This window comes from Cololabis saira, chromosome 1, assembly GCF_033807715.1.
Source record: "Cololabis saira isolate AMF1-May2022 chromosome 1, fColSai1.1, whole genome shotgun sequence".
NCBI classification, from domain to species: Eukaryota; Metazoa; Chordata; class Actinopteri; order Beloniformes; family Belonidae; genus Cololabis; species Cololabis saira.
The window spans coordinates 40,475,083-40,498,532 of NC_084587.1; the positions used below are offsets into that span (position 1 = coordinate 40,475,083).

The 23,450-nt window shown below is 39.4% G+C and overlaps 1 protein-coding gene across 4 annotated transcripts in view; it reads right to left on the reverse strand.

Moving 5' to 3' along the window:
* The window catches only part of LOC133445642 (interleukin enhancer-binding factor 3-like), a 32,607-nt gene that overhangs the window by 6,071 nt on the left and 3,086 nt on the right, over positions 1-23,450 (reverse strand). For 3 of the 4 annotated variants that reach the window (XM_061722985.1, XM_061722974.1, XM_061722967.1), the window contains exons 3-15: positions 21,665-21,776; positions 19,895-20,088; positions 17,605-17,773; positions 17,332-17,485; positions 7,260-7,351; positions 5,954-6,049; positions 5,519-5,630; positions 5,337-5,434; positions 5,136-5,244; positions 4,902-5,042; positions 4,291-4,481; positions 4,093-4,200; positions 3,819-3,950 (exon numbers count right to left, since the gene is read on the reverse strand). In XM_061722985.1, coding sequence (XP_061578969.1) covers positions 3,819-3,950; positions 4,093-4,200; positions 4,291-4,481; positions 4,902-5,042; positions 5,136-5,244; positions 5,337-5,434; positions 5,519-5,630; positions 5,954-6,049; positions 7,260-7,351; positions 17,332-17,485; positions 17,605-17,773; positions 19,895-20,088; positions 21,665-21,776 — 1,708 coding nt within the window. The remainder of the gene's footprint in view (positions 1-3,818; positions 3,951-4,092; positions 4,201-4,290; positions 4,482-4,901; positions 5,043-5,135; positions 5,245-5,336; positions 5,435-5,518; positions 5,631-5,953; positions 6,050-7,259; positions 7,352-17,331; positions 17,486-17,604; positions 17,774-19,894; positions 20,089-21,664; positions 21,777-23,450) is intronic. The other variant, XM_061722981.1, reaches the window with a different exon arrangement.

Below are 23,450 nucleotides of genomic sequence, written 5' to 3' on the forward strand. Positions count from 1 at the left end.
CCACGACTGCAGAACCATCTCAGTATTTCTGCAGATGACAGGACGCCTTCTTGTACTCCTAGTCCGTGATGGTCCTGTGCTGCTGACCACCTGGTCAGAGACCGTCAGTCTCATTCAGAATTGGCGGATCATAAAAATACTGCAACAGTGTCAGCACCGCACATACAATGCAAGTTATTTTTCACAATAATGCGTCATTAAGACATGAATAATCACATCCTCTTTAGTCCCGACATGAGAAGAAATTATGTTGGGGCAGCAAATTCCCATAAAAAAGCTTAAAAACCAAGCGGGAATAACAAGCAGGGCACATCCAAACATGTTTAATATACCATTTTTATAGCTTAAATATAAAAAATAAGTTGTAAATTTCAAAAATGTATGGACAAATTTAGCGAAACTATATACACGTTTTACATTAAAATGTAAGTAATGACTTACACATTTTTTCGATAAAAAACAACTAAAAAACAATCAGGTGTCAAAAGAAGATGCCAAACAAACAATTTGCCTGCCATCAGACTTTGTCACATCACAGTCCTGACACCTCCAGCAGGTCTTTTCACCTTTTTAATCTACGTGGAAGCAGTGTTTCAAAACTCATATCTCTCTCTTTCTGGCATCAGTTTGGGGAATTTCATTCAGACAGGAACTTGTCTAAATTATTATTTTTTTTTTTTTTTTTAAATCGGTACTGCAGAATGTCAATACGGCAGTTTGATGTCCTGTTGTAAACTGCAACAGCAACAATGAACTTTTCCTCTATGCTGTTTTGGCATTCAAGTTAACGTGCAGCGAAACCTTTTTTTTTTTTGCAACGTGCCAACAGCTTTCCCATTGCCATGATGCAGAGAGCCATGTCAACTTTGATTGGATAACTGCAACGCACTGGTTTGCTTGAAGTCGATCAGCGCTCTGGGCGAGGCTGTGTCTCCTCATCATATAATCGGTCATCTTTTTTGTGCAGCTGCCCACTCCTGAGTAAAGACCCCAGGCCGGAGGTTGATGATCGACCGTATGTCTTGGACACTCGGGTAAAGAGAGGAGCTGAGCTGTCAACTGATCACCACCTGGTGGTGAGTGGGATTAGCTGCCGGAGGAGGAAGTTGGACCCAAACGTACTGTGAGTGTTAGTTGGGAACGTCTGGCTGAGCTCTCTGTCAGGTAGCTCTTCAACTCTATAAGCCTATCCGAGCTCATTACAGGCAAAAATACACCGTGGACAGGTCGCCATGTCCATCATTTATTCTTCTATCATTTAAATGGTAACTTTCTGTTTCCTTCCAGCTCTTTCTGCTTTTGTTTCCATTTTAAAGCATTTGAAATGATTTTAGCTGAGTAGCCTTCATTTTTGCAGTTCTTTACAGGTCCTTCATCTCCAGTCAACTGATGTCTGAAATTACACATTTTACTCAGATTTTTAGAGAAATGTACCATAACCAGCATGTACAATATTTTATTAAGGGACCACCTGTTTGACACCTCCTTTTGCAGAATCAGTGACCTCACTAATTGAACTGCAAGCTGCTATTCTTTTTATTATGTGCATTCCAGTGGCAGCACATATTGCATTAGCCCCTGCCAACCCCCCCCAAACGAAAAAAAAAACAAAAACAAAAAAAAAACAACAAAAGCTGAGAAAATAAAGGAAAAAAACAACTAATTTGATAAGGCATGACTGCATATTGGCCAAAAAGACCATTTTGGTCAATATGCATGCAAGGTGAACAATTTTGCGTGCCTTGACCCCACCCCAAAAAAAGAAAACACCAGAAACCCTGGAGGTGTATTCCAAGAAATCTCCCTACACTACAACATATTAAAATCATGAAGCTTTGATTTAAATAAGTTTTACAGCTAAATTCTTGCCCCATTCATTCGGATGAGGCTTGTGACCATGGTGAAAAAAAAAAAAACATCCATTAATGTGGCTCAAACTGCAAGATGCACCCGCGCATCAACACATGCGGCTCCATCGTGTCTCGAAATCCAATACTTTTCTCAGTCAAAAGTGTTACTGTGGCAAAGATAGATGCCAAAAAGCAGCAAACTTTAACGTAGAGACAACATTCAAATGTTCCCAGACTCTGTTCACTTCAGACTAAAAGATCTTACAACCTAATTTTTTTTTAATTATTATAGTCTTTGAGATATTGAACTTTAAAAAAAATGTCAATTTGACTTTGGACGCTTATTGCTAGACAACAGGTTATCGTAGAGAAATCATTGAAATGTTCCAAAACTCGACCCATTGTGGACTACATATTAACATTTCATGAAGCTGTGATTTACAAAAAATGAACGTCAAAATGCCGGCCAAATGACTTCATTCATTCATGTGGGGCTTGTTACCATGGTAACAAAAAAACTATGCATTTCCATTGGGGAGCAAAGGAATGAATTCAGTACAAGTAGATCCACCTCAAACAGAACCAGAAACACCCTGAAAAACAACAGGGGGTGTGGTTTATTGGCCATTATTAACCACAGCAAACACAACCAGAACTACTTCAGACACAACCAGAACCAGACCCACCATTAACTATTAATGAATGAACCATGAACCTGAACCACCCTGAACACATCCAGTACCACCCCAAATACAAGCAGCTAGAGGGGAGGAATGGCCAACAAGGTGTGCCCATATAAGTTATTGTTATTTTTGTTACAACTTTTGCTGTTTTATCACTTTCTTTTAGATAAACAGTAACAGTACTAAATGTGATCATGTTTCTTCATGGTTTGATAAGGAATAGAATGTGCAGTGTTTCCAATGCATTTGTGTTTGTAAATTAACTTTATTATAAAGACCATGACCTTTACTCAATTAAAAAAAACAAACACTTAATTCGAACACAAGTTTATCTTGAAGCGGGAAAATGCAAGTTTATGTAAAGCCGATTTTGGATTGATTTAATTATTCTTTGTGTGACAGTCAGCGTATTGGATCTTGCTGGTCCAACATTCTGGACCTGACAGATCCAATAGGCTGACAAAACAGCTGATAATCACAGCAGTCAAGTGACACAAAATGTGAACGCCCCCTCGTTACATCAATATAAACAATCATGTTATGCATATTCTTCTTTTGGAATGCAATATGGGCTAGCCACTACTGGCATGCCCATAATAATCTAATATATCACCTTCACGAAATGGTGTTTTCTCATTTTTTTTATTCCTTTTCTCCTATATCAGGGCAGTGTCATGCAATAAACCCCTTGCAGGGGGTGTTTTGCATCTTTGGCTTGCACACAATATTACAACTTGTCAAATTGTCTTTTTCTCTTTTTTTTGGGGGGGGGGGGGGGTCATGGCATTGTCATGCAGTACACCTCATGTGTTTGGCTCGTGTTTGGCTTATGCAAATTGCATTGCAATATGTGCTGCCACTGACATGCATTTAATAAAGAAAAGTCAGAACAAAAACAATAGGACTGCTGGAGTGCTGGGAACCGTGATGCTCTTGCATCGCTGGTTCCCGCGCATCTCCACAGGCTTGGACCCCTAACAATAAACATTACAGATACAATAGGGTCCTCACACCGTCTTGCTCGGGCCCAAATAATAAACAGCGTGATGACAATATTGACCTCGCACTCGGCTTGGGGCCTAATCCTAATAATAAACAGCACAGATTGAATAGGGTCCTCCTCCGAAATCTTGAGTGGGATAAATGCCGTATTTTAAAGCTGCATAACACACTGTAACTGGGGACCATCAGGCTAATTTTAGTGTTCACATTAAACAACCAAACAATAAAAGCTTTTAATAATCTGTTTACATTTAAATCCTATGCAGTGATACTGCTGACTTACCTCCATGACAAAGCACTTTTGATGAGAACCTCCTGTTTCTGAAGACAGCTCATACTTCAGGCTACGGCGCTTTTCATTCAACTCCATCACTGGGTTTTTCCCATTTTTCGTTAGGATAGGACCTTGACCAGTCTTTTCACAGAAATTGGACCAAAAAAAGATTTTAAATATACAAGGATGAAGCCAGGCACTCCAAAACATATAATTTATTCTACTTATTTGAAAAATGTAAGTGTATTTCCTTTAAAAAAAAAATCTCTGGTGCATACAGTACCTCTTCTGATGTTGTAGAGGCTGAATCTGAAGCATTAACTGCTTTCTGGGGTCCTTCAGTCTCACCACCAGATTCAGGGCCTGTAGGAAGACCAAGATCTTGCAGTACCTGTGAATGATGAACGTGTATATAACAAGGTTATATTATTACAGCAAATGATTGTAAAATGATGTAGTTAAAGTTGGTTAACAGTCTTGCCTTGATTGCTACATTGAGTTTGGCAGCTTTTTTCGAGGGTCCGGTTGCTTCATAAGTCTTTTCGTTCAGGTCCACGGCCATCGTAAAGACTGGCTCATGGACTGGCCCAGTCTGGGACGTAAGTCGGTACTCAAGGCCAGGTCTGTACTGGTTCAGACGCATCACAGCATTCATGTTAAGATCATCAGTGACTACAGGAAAAGGAACGGGTAAACAAACAGAGAGAGACTTAAACAAAAATAATAAAAGGATTTTGAGATGAAATGCATTTTCCAGTAACAATTCTCTAAATCCAAAAATACTATTCACAATTAAAAGACAAATCCTTGATGGCTGCATCGTGTTCAACAGTACATTTAATTTGTACTGTAATGAGGACTACGGCTATACTTGTACTACGTGACTGATATGGTAGATTTTTCAGTTAGCGGGGAGAAAAGAAAAGGCTAGTTACAGTTAGATATACTCAAGAGAACACACAAAACAATACCAGGCACGTGTTTAATCATGGGGTTTGATGAAGATATATGAATCCAGCTATTGTGGAATATTTGCCCATTGAAAAAAAGAAAGTGAGGCCAATGCAGAGGCCTATGATATTCTCCACTGACATGATTTCCGTTGAAAGCGTTTCTGGAATTTGAGAAATTTCCTCTGTTTGCTGTTGAGATGAGGTTCTTCCTCTTCTTTATAAACCTCAGAGTAAGATCTTTTTGTTGCTAGGCTGTAGTGTTCAGGAGGTGATATCTGGGCTGCATGAAACAAGGAAACACATATGAGAACAGATTCAGATTATATATTTTTTAAATCAATGGGAAAAAAAAGACAGGATTTCAGTAATTTACCCGTGCCATCTTTGCGGGCAAATGCCACATATTTTCGTGGTTTATTCGCTTTGCTGTTCATCCCCAGCACCTTGTACATCTGCCCAAATGCACAAAGCCTCAAGGCAAACTAGGAAAAACACAGAAATTAAGTACAATTTGTTATAATACAGTTGTAATATTGTAATATTAGCATGCATGCGTTTCACAGTGTGAACATACTTGAGCACTTTGCGTGATGTCTTCACACTGCTGCACAGTTAGACCTGCAATGGCATCGACCTCTTCCTTCTCACATGGATCTTTGATACCAGGCCCATCTTTGAACAAACATTTATTCTTACATTAGTGTCATTCCCAATGTAGAACTGTCCATGGTAATCTGAGAGCCCATAAAATATCACCTTCCAGGAGGATTCCAGAGGCAATGCATTCTAAAACCCGGCGAAGGGACTCTCCTACTCCCATTGGTCTTTCAGATGTACAGAGAGCCTTCTCTACAATCAGTTCAAGGGGCTACATGGAGACAAGAAGACAAACCCAAATGTAGACACAAACTCAGTCAAAATGTTTCGTAGAGCAGAAGTTATCAATACAGGAAAACGGCAGCAGATGAGCATGCCTAGTACAACATTATCCACACAAAAACAGTGCTGGTGTTTTTTGCTTCTGCTACCAAATTAGCTGAATGGAGGAGGGGTAAATTACAGAGAATAAGAATATGCAGAGCAGCATCAATTAAATTCATACCTTTAACTGTGAAAACAAAGAAAACTATTTCAAGACTAATGTGTATCATAACAACTACTGTATGTTTTCAAAATAAGTGGATTTCTCACCCATCCTGAGAGGGGCATCCATGTAGGAACACGGTTACATAGATCCCTCATGACTCGGATCACAATGATAACAGTATTCAGAGTACTGACTTTGGCCTGGAGGTACAAAACAAAATCCAGTTCAATTACAGAGTTTGCTGATCATGTCACCGCACCTCTGTGCCTTTTTAGTTTCCATGAAACGATTCACAAAACAAAGAAGCACAGAATGGCAGGAATCAACTAATTTGTTAGTACCCTTCTATTAAAGTAGGAAAAACCCACCATGGTCACGAAACACCTTGAAACTGACTAAAGTAATAATAAATAATAATTTACTGAAAGAAATACCATACAAAAATCAGACATTCTGTTGAACCAAACATCAAAACAATAATTTAAAAAGAGCAAACCAAAGAAAACGTAATTTTCTGTTGTGGAATCTTTTGAGGCAATCATTGCAATCACTAGATTTCTGTAACACTTAATGAAACCTCTGCACCTGTACACGGGTATTTTGGCCCATTCATGAGCAAACTGCTCCAGCTGTCTCAAATTTGAAGGGTTTCTTTTCCAGATTGCATGTTTCTTCTTTTTCTACAGCTGTTCGATAGCGTTTGGGTCAGGGCTTATAAAAGGCCACATTGTAACCTGTGCAGATTCAAGACAACCGTTTGTTAGACACAGCAAAGCAGCTCCAGAACTGAACAGGGCTTTCTCCATATTTTACATTAGGTACAGTATTCTTTTCCTTGAATAATACATTTGTGAACATAGAACTGATATGACTTGTCAAAGAACTTGCGGTTCGGCCTCTGTCCAAAGGAAGTTCTACTGGAAGCTTTGTAGGTTGTCGTTATATATTTTTGAAAAAATGGCCCAGTTTCATTAGATTGTGGGGTTTTTTCTTTCAATTTTTCTGTATTCACAATTCAAAAGCAATGTCTCATTTTCATAAGTAAAATTTCAGTTTCAAGGTTTTTTTTGTGACCTTTGTGGGCTTTCTTTTTTTTAGGTGGAAGGGCACCAACACATTTGCCCACGTCTGTTTGTGAGGTATGCAAGGCATTTAGAATCTCTGTACAGTGCTGGAGCTAAAATTGATAGAGCTTAGCTACAGATTTGAGGGATTTGCCAATCATCCACATTCTTCAAGAGTAGAGATCTGCAGATAATCTTTCAACTCTTCTCAAACTCAGAGATTACCAAAGTAATAAACTACATTTACAATGATAAACCTGTCACTGTCTCTACGACAGAAAGAAAAAAAAAGATCAGTCAAGGAAACACTTCAACCTAAGGTACAAATAAGGACGGGAATGCAAACCTGGAACCACTTCGCATGGCGGAGAGACGCCAAGGCAGTAAGGCATTTCTGCCTGTCCAGAACGTCCGGCGGATCGTTGATCGTTTGCGTTTCTATTGACGAGGTGGGGTAAGAAGAAAAGGTACAGTTTGACCAAGGGGGTTGGATCTGTCTTGCAGCTCAGGGAGTAGCAGCTTTTCCCAAACTACCAGCAGCAGGGAAAGGGGGACCCAAAGTACCTAATGTGCTCATCTTTGTTCTCAGCAGGCTTAAGATCACCTGTCTCAGATCTCTGCCAACATTACCATAATATGCAAAACTGCAAGTAGAAATAATACCAAAGTATCAGAAATACTCCCAACATTACCTAGTGTGCTGTGAATGTATGTGTACTGAACTAAATAAATACCCCTTTCCCTCAGCCCCGAGGCTTGGGTTTGCTGCTTGCCCCCTTCTCCTGAGACAGTGTGTCCAGTTGGTCAAAGGTCCAATGTTCCTACAAAACTTGACAAACTATGAGGAAATCAGTTGTAAACCACAAGCATTTAAAGAAAGCTGACGTTTGCTCCATGCTGCAGCAAAACTGAACAATCCCTGCCCAAAGGTGGCTAATTAAAGACTTAAAGCACAAGGAGCCATACCAGCTCTGAGCGAGTTTTAGATTTGATGTCTTTCAAAACGATAACAATTTAATGTATCATAGTTAAGTTGATTTTTAGAAGAAAATAATAAAAACTGATCAATACAAAGTATCCTTACGATAGGGCTGCATTCTGCAATATTCCTAATGACAACATTTTGTTAAAATGATCATTACAGGGTAATTGTCTCTAAAATAAGGTTCCTTCTTATCTAATGATATTATTGCACATTTGAAATGTCCAAGTCTTCAAATAAACAGCACGTCTGTCCCAGTGTTTTTTGAAACAAAAGGGAGATTAACTACTTAAAACTAGAAAAGGTTGCATTTCCTTTGAAGATGTAGAGTTGAATGCTGAGATACTGAATGAAAGTTGAATGAGAGCTGAACTACTGTATGCTTAACAAAAAGCTGAACCGATTAAAATCAAAGAAACTGCTAAAGACTGCTAAAAATGTGAAGAAAATGGCAAAACTGAACTCAAACACTTGGAAACTCATGAGATGATAGAAGAGAAGAGTTGAAAACAGGAGAAGGCACTGAAAAGAAGGAAGGAAGATGATCTGAATGTTTCGATATCTGAATGGTTGAAATAGAAAAACATGCATAACTTTTTTTTCCTATCTTCTACTACTCTTTCTCTTGTATTCTTTGATGTTTTATGGTTCTTAAAATATTAACTTTTACATTTTATGAACAATTGAGCATTCAGAATGGATCTTAATCGCAGAGCCTTCAGGCATACTTGAGAAACTTTGCTGTCTACCACTAAATTTACAACCAGAACCAGCCAATCAGAACCAGATTCACCTCAAACACAACCAGAACCCCCTCGGACAGAACCACTCCAGACTGAACTAGGTCCCTGTAGACAACCACAACCATCTTAGTCTTCAGCTGATATTACTCTTTTAAGGTCAACTCGTTTTCTTTTGCTCATCTTCATGGCTTCATCTTCACGTCAGTTGATCTAACTCTTTTGAAGTCATCTTCCTCTCTTTAACTTGTCTTACGCTCATCTTCTTCTCTTTAGTAAATATTCCTCTTATCAGTATCTTCAACTCCTCTCTTCTTCCATCATCTCAAGAGTTTTTAAATGTTAGAGCTATGTTTTTCCATTCCATCAAATGTTCACCGGATTTTAGCAATTTCCTTGATATTCATAAGTTCAGTTGTTTTTTCAGCAAAGTTTGTAAGGTCTGAAAGAGGTGCAACTTTTTTGAGGATTTGAAGATTCCCCATAATATTTCCAACAGCTCATCTTACAAACGAGTCAAGGTACGCTACCGTGCGCTGAGCTCTCTGAGAGCAGCTGTCTGGAGTTACCAACCTGCCAGCCAATCAGAAAATAGAATTGTTTTGTTGCCGGGTAAAGTCTGAGTTTCAGCTTCAAGCGAATGTGTAGCAGAGGTTGTGACACACATCATTCTTAAACACACACACACACAACCATTTATGGGGCTAAATGTGTTTTTATTTAAATCTTAAAATTTTCTTTAAATGCAGAGTATCCACCAATGTAAAAGGGGCTAATTTCTGCTACATGAAAAATATTTCTTATCAACTACAGACAGATGTTCACATCGCAGTCCTGACACCTCCAGTGTCTCTTTTCACGTTTTATCGAACTGCAGGCACCTTTACCTTTTTACCTTTTACTCCCACAATTTTCCTTAGCAACAAAATGCTGGACTTGCCATAAGATTTTTTTATTAGTTGATATGGTGCATTTTTCCACCAATAGAAGAAGGGATGTCATGTTTTTGTGAACTCTGTGTGTCCGTGCTTGCGTTTTTTCTCTTGCATTCTTCAGCCCTTTCACAAGAAACATCTCGTTTTCACATTTATTCCTGACCTAAACATGATGGCAATGTGCAGAAAAAACATGCCGTATTTTAGTTACCAAACTTATTTTACTAGGCCTATCAACACGATTTAAAAAATATCACAGTTTGAAGTCTGCACCAATGCCAAACTGGGACAAAAAGTATGTTTGGGAGTGTTACAGTCACTCAGGGCCCCCTACTCATACACTGCACACATATGATCACACTTGACAAGCTGCTGCAACAACCACGAAATCCATTTACACACATATGGGCAAGTAATCAGCAACCGTTCATTATTCTGTATCAAATTTATATTAAAACCATTAACACAAAACTATAAACCACTATAAAACCTAAAAATCACAGCTGACTTAACTAAAATACTCACTTCATCTTCACTTGCGTAATTTACGCACTCGTGCAGTCCAGCATCAGAACATCAACTCTACTACTTCCCTGCGACGTCATTCACATAAATCCCACAAATCAACAGAAGTAAACACAGATTAACAAAGATTAAAATATAGAAAAATCATAAGTGAGCACTATAAATTACTGACTTTGGATCCTTTTCTACAGTGATCATTATTCTTCAGATAAAAGTTTGCAGCTTGTAACACACCTGTTTCCATGTATCAGTCATTTATTACACGTTAACTTATGTGATGTTGTGGGGGGACAGAACATCACTGCTGCGTATTTGCCAGCCTCCTCTTTTTATTCGAATTCATTACGACCACCACATCCCCCACCTCTGTCTTGCCTCCGTGCAATTTCTTCAACTTTCGAGTTGATCAGTTTTAAAATAAAACTTCACTTCGCCATTTTGCTTCGCCACAATTACTGACAACGAACAAACACAAATCACTTTATTTGCAGGCTGATACAACACATAAATGTCATTGCTGTAAGTGAAAGCATATTGTAGGGCTTGTGGAAAAACCTGAAGTAGGTGGCGCCATCAAGCCCATTTCTGTACACCCATGCCGGTCGCCCATAAAATACGAAATTTTACACGACACCTGAATTATGTGCAAAATTTTGTGAGGTTTTGAGCATGTTAAGGCCTCCAGAAAATCAATTAATTTAGGGTAATAATAATAATAATGATAATGATAATAAAAATTACAGATACAATAGGGTACTCACACCCTCAATGCTCGGGCCCTATAACAACAATAAAAAAGAGAAACAGGATCACAATAGGTTGAATGCTTTCTAGCATTTAACCAACTTGAAAAGGCTGCATTTCTATTGACAATGCCAAGTTCAATGCTGAGATGCTGAATAAGAGCTAAACGTTGCTGAAAAAACAGCTGAACTGCTGAAAATCAAATAAATGACTAAAGTTTGAGGAAGATGGTAAAACGGAGCTACTACTTCTACTACTACTACTGTCATGTAGCAGACGCTTTTATCCAAAGTGACTTACATCTGAGAGAACAACACAAGCAAGAAATCCCATAGGAGGGTCCAGCTGGATCAGTGCTGGTCAGACTGCTGTGAGTCCAGATGGACACAGGTGCTGCCATGTCAGGGCTAGATTTTTTTCCCACCCAACACAACAGTCCCTTTGCAACCGAGGTCAAACACTTTGGGCCCCTGAGCAAGGCCCTTAACCCTTACTGCTTTCTGGGCGGTGTGCAAATGGCAGCCCACTGCTCCTACTTCAACTAGAGATGGGTTCAATGCAGATAATACATTTCCCCATTGTGGGACTAATAAAGGAAATTAATATTATTGTTGTTATTATTATTATACAGCAAAAGTAGGTCTCATCTTGTGATAAGTACATGCCACTTTCTCAGTGCTGAGTCATGCAAAGAGCTGGGCAAATCTAACTAATTCTGATGAGCAGAAAAATTAAACTTAATGCAGAATCGCTCCTTAAAGAGCTGAGTCTTTAGCTTGCTCTTAAAAGTAGGTACAGATCCTGCAGATCGAACAGAGTTTTGTAGGTAATTCCACCATCAGGGAAAAGTGGAAGAGAAGAGCCTGGTTACTGATTTCACGCCACGTTGTGGTGGAAGAACCAGGCACTTTTCACTGGCTGAGCTGTGGAGAGGGAGTGTAGCTCTGGATGAAGGAGTGAAGGTATTGAGGAGCCGTTTGGGTAATTGTTTGGTAGCCAGAAGCAGAGCTTTGAACTTGATGCTGCAACTGGAAGCCAGTGCAGAGAGAATAGCAGCAGAGTAACATGAGCTCTCCTGGGACGGTTGAAGACCAGACGTGCTGCTGCATCCTGGATCATCTGCAGAGGTTTAACTGAGCACACAGGAAAGCTAACCAACAAGCAATTACAGTAGTCAATGCATGACATGACCACAGCCTGAACCAAGAGCTGTGTCGTATGTTCTGTCATGTAGGGTATGATTTTCCTGATGTTGAACAGAGCGAATCGGCAAAACCCGGAAACCGGGAAAACATGGTCCTTAAAAAGGTCAGCGGGCTGTCTAACATGACAACAAGACTCCTAGCAGAAGACGTGGGAACAGGATGTGGTGGAATCCATCTGAGGAGGTAAGGAATAACTGGCTGGACAGACAATAAGCTCAGTCTTGGACTGAGCTTTAGTTGAAGCTGGTGGTCCTTCATCCATGCAGAGATGTCAGAAGGACATTAGACACCAGTGTTGTCCAATGAGAAGGAAAGTAAAAGCTGACATTTGAAGACTAAGGGCCTGATTTACTAAAGGTTTGTGTGTGTAAAAACGTGTGCAAACTTGACAGCATCCGTAAACCAATGTGCAAGCTGATCTACTAACAGCGTGCAAAGAGGACTGCGTCTCTCAAATGAGCAAAATAGCACACGCTATTCATTTAGTACTTTTGCCCTGATGAATAATCAATATGGGGCGTACCCGCCAGAAAGCGCTAAATACTGGGAGGGGAAGATGCAAATTGGTCCATTTACCACGCGCAATGAGATTTACCAAGCCTGAAAGTAATTGCATGGATTGTGATTGCGTCTGTATTTAATACGTTCGAAAGGAAGGTGCTAATCTCCACATACAAAAGGAGAAATATTTTATTTGAATGTTAAATCGAGTATTATTCAGCAAAAGGTTGCCACAGGAGGCACCTTCATTTTTTTATTTGTGATAATAAATAAATCACGTGTTTTCATGGAGAAAAAAGTGTTTCTTATTGTTCTGCAGTTGTCATACCCCGGTGTTGTGCCGTATTCAGCACCCCTGCCGTGAAAAGCACCCCCTCGTCTGACAAAAATGATATTCTCATTCCGTGTCACGTTCTGTTTAGCGTCCAGTTTTGTGTTAATGATTCATGTTTAAATGTGCTCATGGATTCCACAATAGTCATACATTCCCACAATCACAGTCACAGATAACAAAAACCGGGTAAATGGTTATTGATGTCATTAATTAATAGCCTGCTTATTGTGTTGTCTTCCATAATATTTGTAAATATATATAATATAAACTCCTAAGTATGTGTTTGTGTGAGTGTGTATATATAAATATATTGAAGTGTCAGTGTGTTGTTTTTTTTCTTGGTCTACTTATCATTGAATATACGAGGGGGTGCTTTTCACGGCAGGGGTGCTGAATACGGCACAACAATTTGCCTCTTCCACTAATATCTCTAACTCCAACTCGTCAAATTTCATTTTGCGCTTGCAACTATATCCTGCTTTCCATCCAGACTCTCCATGGCGCAAAGTTTGCGCCGCAAACCGTAAGACGCGCAACACCTCATTTAAATACTGCGGTTTGCACCTGTTATCAATTGCGCACGCAATCTTAGTTGATCACCCGCAAAACACACAACAACAGCACGCGCAAACTTTTTCAGTGCACACGCAATTTAGTACTCTTTATACGTCAAAAGAGAAAGATCAGATGAAGCCAGGAAGATGAGCTAAAGACAACAAGTTGACCTCAAAGAATGAGTATCAGCTGGATTACGAGCTGAAGACAGGAAGAGAGGCTGAAGAGGAGAAAAATAATTTCAAGGCAGGAAGATCGAATTTAAAGAAGATGAGCTGAAGAGAGGAAGATGAACTGGGGAAAGATGAAAAACCATTTAAACTTAATTAAGAACTTAAAATTCATCCAAATAAAAATCAAGAGTAAGAAGAGGAGGAAGAAGGGGAAAGAAGGAGAAGAGGAATTATAATGGAACTAAGTAGAAGGAAGAGTAAGAGATGATGATAGTTCTGGTCTTGGTTAGGGGTGGGCAAAAATATCGATATGGCAATATATAGTGATACTTTTCCAGCCGATTCAATATCGATATTAAAAATTTGAATATCGATTTTTTTTATTTTTTTTATTTTTTTTAAATATTTTTTATCCCCGATTTTTTCCCATTCTATCACCCAGTGCTCCTACCTAAGTAACAGTCCTGGGCATTGCCACTCTCTACCAACCCTGGGAGGGCCCTGCACTGAGCTCAGGTTTTACTTCACGTTTTATTTCATTTTATAATTTATATTTTATATAACACAATTGCCTGTCCTTAAAAAATGAAAAATAATGGACAGAGGTTTATTTATTTATGGATTTATATCTATACTGACTGATCACTGTGCCTGTCCTTGGTTTTAGTACCATCTTTCTTGTGTTTATTATCATTTGCCACATAATTAAAGCAACCTCATACTAAATTTTATGTTAATTTCATATGATGTAAATAATATGAAAAACATATACAAATATGTTGTAACTTTAGCTTGTATAGTTATAATAAAACATTGTTTTGACTCAGTTTGTCCCATGAATTGTCACTATAATCTGATGAACGTGCAACTAGGATTTTAAGATCCATCACTATCATCTGATGTACATATATACAACTTGGATTTTAAGATGTGTAATGCATTTTTAAATTTTTCGGTGAACTATGTAGAATATAATAATCGGGATATCGCATAATCGGGATATCGCAATGTGTATCGTATCGTGGCTCAAGTATCGTGATGCGTATCGTATCGTGAGGTCCTTCCCAATACCCACCCCTAGTCCTGGTTGTGTCTGACGGGGTTCTGGATGAGACTAGGGTGGTTCTGGTTCTATTCAGGTGGTTCTGGTTCTGTTCCGGTCTTGTTCTTTATTCTGTGGTGGTTCTGCTCACTCACTATATTAACGCCAACTCTTGTGGGTTCATTTCTTTTGAAAATACAGGTGAACGCTGAGGTGCTGAATGAGACCTGAAATTGGCTAAAAAAAAAAAAAAAAAACAACCACAGCTAAATCACTGAAAATCAAAGAAATTGCAATATTTCACCATGATATTTCAATGGGCCTTGGGTTTTGGAAAACCTGGAATATCTTAAAAGGTTTAAGGATTTGAAGCACGAAAAGTCATCGCTGGAACGAGCTGAAAGTTCTGATATATGAACGGTGAAATAGCTCCATAAATGCGTAACTAGTTACATGCAAAAAATGGCTGAAGAAGATTAAATGAATAAAAGAGTAAAAACATTGCAATGGGTTGAATGCTGAGTCAGCACCATCCAATGCTGAGTCAGCATTCAACCAATAAACCTCTATGAGTTCTAGTTAGCAGGCCCGTTGTGCAGTATAGTAAATAGACTAAAACTGCACTGAGACTGGTATGGTTTTACATGTGAGGTTGCTCTTTAAATTAATTACAGAAACTTCAGGACTGCATGTGAATTCAGCTCATACCCTTTAACACAGAAGCAACACAAACACAGTAGAACATTAATCTAAACAAAAAATGTAATGATTTGGCTGTGTCTATGCTTTTTTAGAAAATCTGCATCTTTTTCTCCTTTAAACTGAAGAGGTACGCTGTAGAAATGTCCCTACTGCCTTTCAGTTTTGCTGCAGCCGGCTTCAAATATACATGTTCAGCATCAAGGGGCATGCAATGCGCGCTTAGACTTCTCTTGAAAAAGCCTTCACATTTAAAATGAAAAACAAGAACAGATTTGTTTTCAAAACTGAGGCATCGCCACTACAAGTATGTCAGAACGTATTAGCCACTACTAAGTAAATGTAGTGCCTCAATTTAATCACAAAGCGACGCCAGGTTTTATGAGCAAAAGAAGAGTAATCCTAAGCTTTTGTTCACTAGCATCAGTCACTGTACAAGCTCTACTGAGGAGACTGAGATGCAAATGAAAACCTGTGGACTGCTCAATTCCACTGGATGTGGCTGCTTATTTAAATTGAATGACACATTATTTCACTCCATCAAGATTTCTGGTGCCATCAACAAAGTAATCAATTGCTAATAGAAATTCAACCATAGATAAAGCATAAAGTAGTCAGACAAAAGGTTAACGCAGGGTATTATCTGATAGGACAAAAACTAATCAGAAAGAACACTAGTGAGAAGAAAAATACATTTCAGAGTAAAAGGGAGCTAACTTACAACACAGTGGGGAGAACAAGTATTTGATACACTGCCGATTTTGCAGGTTTTCCCACTTGCAAAGCATGTACAAGTCTGTAATTTTTATCATAGGTACTCTTCAACTGTGAGTGACAGAATCTAAAAAAAAATCCAGAAAATCACATTGTATGATTTTTAAATAATTAATTTGCATTTTATTGCATGACATAAGTATTTGATCACCTGTCAACCAGTAAGACTTCCGGCTCTCACAGACCTGTTAGTTCTTCTTTAAGAAGCCCTCCTGTTCTCCACTCATTGGAGGAAGAAGAAGGATGAGTACAACCCCAAGAACACCATCCCAACCGTGACGCATGGAGGTGGAAACATCATTCTTTGGGGATGCTTTTCTGCAAAGGGGACAGGACGACTGCACCGTATTGAGGGGAGGATGGATGGGGCCATGTATCGCGAGATCTTGGCCAACAACCTCCTTCCCTCAGTAAGAGCATTGAAGATGAGTCGTGGCTGGGTCTTCCAGCATGACAACGACCCGAAACACATAGCCAGGGCAACTAAGGAGTGGCTCCGTAAGAAGCATTTCAAGGTCCTGGAGTGGCCTAGCCAGTCTCCAGACCTGAACCCAATAGAAAATCTTTGGAGGGAGCTGAAAGTCCGTATTGCCCAGCGACAGCCCCGAAACCTGAAGGATCTGGAGAAGATCTGTATGGAGGAGTGGGCCAAAATCCCTGCTGCAGTGTGTGCAAACCTGGTCAAGAACTACAGGAAACGTCTGATCTCTGTAATTGCAAACAAAGGTTTCTGTACCAAATATTAAGTTCTGTTTTTCTGATGTATCAAATACTTATGTCATGCAATAAAATGCAAATTAATTACTTAAAAATCATACAATGCGATTTTCTGGATTTTTTTTTTTAGATTCCATCACTCACAGTTGAAGAGTACCTATGATAAAAATTACAGACTTCTACATGCTTTTCAAGTGGGAAAACCTGCAAAATCAGCAGTGTATCAAATACTTGTTCTCCCCACTGTATATAACTTCAAAATACATAATTTTGGTCTGCTGAATTTCTCTTGTTTGGTCACCGTTTCAGAAACATTCCCAATTTGATATGAAACGAATGGATATGGTTTGATTTGGGAAATGAAACAAAACTGTGGAGCTGAGACGTTGTTGAACCATGGCCAGTAGGATTCAGTGCAGTCTTCTAGATCAGTGGAGCAGTACAGTGACAGCATACTAAGGTCTAAACTGGAAGCTAGACCATCACACGCACCTTCCTCCTCTGCAGCTTTACTCATTTCTTCTGTCCTGACAAGAGGTGATGTCAGGTGAATGACGAGAGATGGGACAGACTCCTTGTTGCTTTTCACGATAATGGTTGCATCCTCTGGACACTGGCTTGCGGTATAGCCTCCAGGAGAAATTGACTATGAAAAATGTGAATAAAAGAATGCTTAATAGGGGAAAAAAAATAAGAAACGTAATTCCAAATCTGCGAAATATGTATTAAATATTCCTTAAAACAATGGAAAGCCTTGATCTGTACCTCTAACTGTTCAGTTAACTTGTCAGCCACTTGTTGAAGCAGAAAGATCGTAGGCTTGTTGGAACAAAGCAGCACCAACTCCAAGTTCGGGTCTCCTTTCAATATAAGGCCTTTGGCCACCAGGCCGACCCTCATGACTCCACGGAGGACGCGCTCTTTCACATCACTACTTGTGATTCAAAGTAATGGCAGGGCAGAAGAAGAAAAAAAATGTTAATCATTTATACTTGGTTGGTGGAAAAAGGTATTTTTAAAATCCAAATATTTTTGTTTTTTTTTCAAGATTTTGTGGCTCTACTGGCCTTCATCTGAAGTGTAGACAGGAAGGGGGTAGAGAGTAGGGCTGTTCGATTTTGCCCAAAAATAAAATCTCGATTTTTTTCTCTCAAAATCCAATTTTCGATTACGATTACGATTATTTTGTGAATTGACAAAAGGCAAAGAAATTATTTCAAATATGCCGTTTTTTTATTGAACATTTGCCCCATTGGGCTTTAAGTGCAAACTTTGCTCTTATTAAACCAAAAATGAATGAATAAAGTGCAAAACTCTGTAAAATAAGTTGAAAAAAAGTTTTAAAAAATATAATAAAATATAAAGTTTTATCTCTGAAAAAATAAATCAGCAAATCAGCACTTGCAAACTTACAGTAAGTTACATTTCCAATTAAATAAAACAAGACATTTTCTAATTAAACTAAACTGGGTCTTTGCATGCTAAATAATAATGCAACCCATGAAGGAGGTAGAGGTGTGTAATGTCAGTCATTACATTTGATATTCACATTTGCAAGTTTTTTGCAAGGAACACGAGCCGGTCTACGGCATCTGGCTTGAGGGATGCCCGGTGGCGTGTTACAACGCCCCCTCCTACACTAAAGAGCCTCTCCCATGGGGCACTTGTCGCAGGTATTGAGAGGTATTTCCATCAATCATTAATATGGTATCAATCATTAATATGTGTGCAGACAAGGTAAAAAAAAAAAGTGAAAAATCGATTTTACGAGTTTCACGTTTTAACATCGTTCTAATTACATAATCGCAATTACGATTTAAAATCGATTAATCGAACAGCCCTAGTAGAGAGAGAGACAATTGGGAAGACATGCGGCATAGGGCCGCAAGCCGGGACTCAAACCTGCGACCGCTGCAGGAGGACAGTAATCTCAATACATGGGCCGCTCGCTTTAACCACTCTGCCATCCAGCGGCCCAAAATCCAAACCATTTTAACATTCATACAATTGTAGACTGAAAAAAAGCACTAACTTCAATCCGAACAGAGTCAACAGAGTCAGAATGGATCTTCTGTTGCTCCAAATCAGAGTTTTTTGGCGACAGGCATCTCAAATGTCTTACGACCAAAGACCACTTGACAATTTGCTAATAATATTAAAAATATATTATTTTTTAATTTAAAAAAAAATCCTACAAGCCAATATAAGTGCAACATAAAAAGGCAATTATTTCAACCACTCTTCTGCCTAACCAGGATTACATTCATGTTTACTGTCAGAACATGTTGATGGCATCATTGTTCATCCATCGCCACCTATTATTCAGGAGGTCTCATCATCACACAGTTGAGACATACCAGTTGTGACAATGTACGAAATATTAAACTAATGAGTTCCTATAGTGCAAGATGCAATAATCTTTTACAACTGCAGAAATCATGTACTCTATAGGAGCTCTAAGAGATGAGAAAGAGCAGAAACAATTTCAATTTTTGGTGAGAAAAGGAGCAGCATACCAAGTAAGTAGAAACAAATACAGAAATACAAAATGCTGCATGTAGTATGTTTACAAAATCTCCCTCGTGTGAAGCAGGGCAGGGGAATCTCTCCCAACACTGAGAAACAAATTTCATATCCAGCTAAGCTAAAATTAACTTTCCCTGAAATGAGAAAAGTGGAATCAAAAAGCCCCCAAAAAACAAAATCTATTTTTTGAAAGAAAAAAGAAAAACACTAAAGGCCTTCACTGATCGAGAGGTTTCAGGCTTTTCATGACATTTGTCATCCATTTGTAATTACTAAAACTACCGAAGCCCCGGCCGCTGGATGGCACAGTTAAGCAAGCGGCCCGTGTTCTGAGGCTACAGTCTTTCTGCAGCGGTTGCAGGTTTGAGTCCCGGCCTGTGGCCTTTTGCTGCATGTCTTCCCCATTCTCTCTCTCTACCCCCTTCCTGTCTACACTTCAATAAAGGCCACTAGAGCCACACAAATCTTTAAAAAAAATAATAATAATAATAATAAAAATTACCACAGCCCTTTTGAAAATGTTACCTACCTCCCTGATTCGCTATCTTCATTTCCATCTTTAGGAGTATCCATCTGGTCAGACACCGTCTTGAGGGCACACTCCACATGGGAAACTATGGTCTGCACCGCCTCAAGTTCCTCTGCTGAAGGGTACACTTCAGAGTGTTTGGCCATTACAATCCGATCATGGGCACCTGTGTACTTCTGAGGGGCAACGGGCTCCTAGAAGGAATGATGACATTTGGAAAAAAAGAATAATAAAGATTTGTTTAGGAGAGAAAAAAAAACGCAATTAAAATTAAGGTAATTATACGTGTTCACACTGTAATTTAAGATTTTACAGTGAAATCATAAGTAATCTGGGGAAAAATAAAAAAAATGGATGTATGTACCGTATTTTCGCGACCATAAGGCGCAACTTTTTTTTTTTTTTTTATGTGCCGGGCGCCTTAAGAAACGGTGCGCCGTGTCTATTACCTGAATTACGGTAATGTAAGGCCATGAGAACGGTAAAGGGAGAAGGGGGCGGGTGAAGCCCCTGTGAGTTGCGACGTGAATGAGACTCCACTGAGCTGTTTAATGTGAAACAGATGTTGATGCGTAAAGTGAAATAAAATACAATCAAACTAAGTTTTGCTCCGCTCTATTTAAATAACCACACTTCTGCAGCGCGCGTGTGTTTTGCATGTCGGAACCGTCCACGTTCCCCGGTTGAAGCCGCGGTGATGGGCGCTGCTCCTCCCGACTTCCTGGTTCCCCAAGCGGGTCCGATCGACCTGGTTCCTGGCCGCTTTAAGAGCAGAGATTTCTGGGGTCTGTCTCAGGTCAGATCAGCTTCACCCTCCGGACCCGGGACCCGGTCCAGCGCGGGGGGGGCGGAGCGGGACCCGGTCCAGCGCGGTCGGGATCCGCAGCACAACGGGGTATGAAAAGTTTATTTACTCTGGTGCTTGCCTGCCACGCTGATGGACAGAAACTGCCAGCTATGGTGATTTTTAAAAGAAAAGCGTTGCCTAAACAGACTTTTCCAGCCAGAGTGAAATGAAGGGCTGGATGGATGAGGAGATGATCGGGTGGCTGAGACAGGTTTATGTGCGGCGCCCCGGTGGTTTTTTTAAATTCTTTAATGCAGAAACAGAATATGAACCTTTGAAGGGTTTGATTGATGTGAAAAGTGAAATAAAATATCAAACTAAGTTTTGCTCCTGCTCTATTTAAATAAGCACTCTTGTGTGTGTGTGTGTTCTCCAGCGCGTGTGTGTTTTGCAACGCGCGTGTTTGCAGCTCTGTCTCCGTAGACGGCGCCTTTTGGGTCGGTGCGCCGTATGTGTGTTTTAAAACCAAAAATGACACACAAAACTGAGGGTGCGCCTTTCCACACAGTGCGCCATATGGTCGTGAAAATACGGTAATATATATATATATATATAAAAAAACATACATACAAACACATACATAAATTGTGTGATTTAGCTATTCATTGAAGAACATTTGATATCTTACTTTTCATCTATTTAATAACATCTCAGTGAACTACCTTATCTAAGAAAAAAATAAATAAAACGTCTACTGAAGTCTCCCATTAGTGGTGGTAAATAGAAAACCCTACGACTGTTATTATGCACAGGATACAGATTTGCTTCACCAAATCAAATTTGCTTCATCATCACAGGGCAATTAATCCTTTTCAAGTACAAAAAGTAAATAAAGCCTCATTGGTAATATACATGTTCAGTTATAAAAGGACAAAGGTAGACAAAGACATGCAAGTATATGGGTTAAAGGCTAATGAAAAAACCTCAATATGATGTTTGTCTTGCATATCCTCAATAGAGGCGATGTAATCGTGGTACTGTCTCAGCTCCTCCTCGTAACACAGGCAGTCATACCAGTAACGCAGGTCCTCATATCTGCAGGGAGGAAATGCCAACATGAGGCATGTTAAGTCAAAATAGATGCCAGAACTATGAACATGCTATCTGAAACACTTCCAAAATCCTTTAAGACCTTCTATTCATTATACACCAACTTTACAAAAGGGATTTAATTTTACTAGCTGGGTTCTCATTTGAAAGCAATCCCTTGCTGTGTGGATTCACATTAAACATACAGGTTAACTTCCATGTTTGTTGTAGATTAATACATACCTGTCAAGTCTCCCGTTTTGGCTACTAACGTATTTTACCCCTCTTTCCCGCTGCCCTCCCGTATTAGTATTTTCCCGTAAATTTCCAGTTTTATAATATAATTAATCTTTAAACAGCAAACTGAATTGCCACTAGCCTCGCAAGAACTGCCACCTGCTGCAGCCTGGGTGGTAGTTCTCACGAGGTTAGTGGCAACAACGGGAGCAAACTCGGAGCAACAAATAAGAGATGGATGGATGTAACCAGAGAGAAGATATTTCTGACAAAAAAGAAGAAGACTTGGTGTAAATATCCCCAAAAATGGGAAACCAAATTGGGATACAATTTACTTTCCTAAAGAAGAGATACAGAAACATGCGTCTGTGTCACCAGTCAGTGATTGCCAGAGAGCCACATGAGGGAAAATGACAACTTAAAAGAAAATGTAAATGTTTCACTTGAAGACAATCAATGTGTATATTAACTGAAATTATACCACGGTCTGTGTGAATACTCGATTCTGATTGGCTGGCAGGTGTAGGTTATAAGTTATAACCTACACCTAGAAAACAAGTTTGGTCAAATTGCCTGATATCTTTAATATCATTGGGCTGGATCAACTGCCAGGTGGTAACCACGGCAACGGAGATTCAGAGAAGAAGAGCCGGCTAGCGCAGGACGTTGACATGAGTGATTCATTTATTTTAATTTATTTGGTGAATTTAACAATTTTGATGACTGGGATGCAGAAGAGGAGAGAAAAGAAAATAGCGGAGCTGAGCGGACTACAATATATCCCGTTACCAGGGAAACTGAGTTATGGCTTGTTAAAAAACACTTTGTAACTTACCAGGTTACAATGGCTGTAGACGAGAGATTAAATAGTCCGCTCAACCGCGGCTTGTTATAAAACTAATGATTTCAACTGAAAACACATTAAAGCATGAATAACTTTAATATTTATGTTTTTTGGTAAGTAACCGTGGTATAAGCGGGATAATGCCCTTTCGAGGTGTACTTTAAGATTAATATATGGAGTTAGCGGAGGCAAAACCGTCCTTCACTTCGCGTTGGATGGTTCACGGCACGCCCCCTCGTCAATATATTTATGATAATGTACACTTTGTCGGGCATTATCCCTTACATATTTAAAATAAATAAATGTGCTTTAATCCACTTTTGTGTTTTCATTTACAGTGTTTCTCAATCCTGGTCCTCGTGGGCTCCTGTCCTGCATGTTTTAGATGTTTCCCTGCACCAACACACCTGGATCTAATTAAAGGTCCTCATTAGCTTGTCACCAAGGTCTGCACAGCTCTGTTAATGACACAGGTACTTGTATCACGGTGTGCTGAAGCAGGGGAGCATCTAAAACATGCAGGACAGGGGCCCACGAGCACCAGGATTGAGAAACTGTATTATAGGAATTACATACATAGGAATGTCCACAGCATTTCA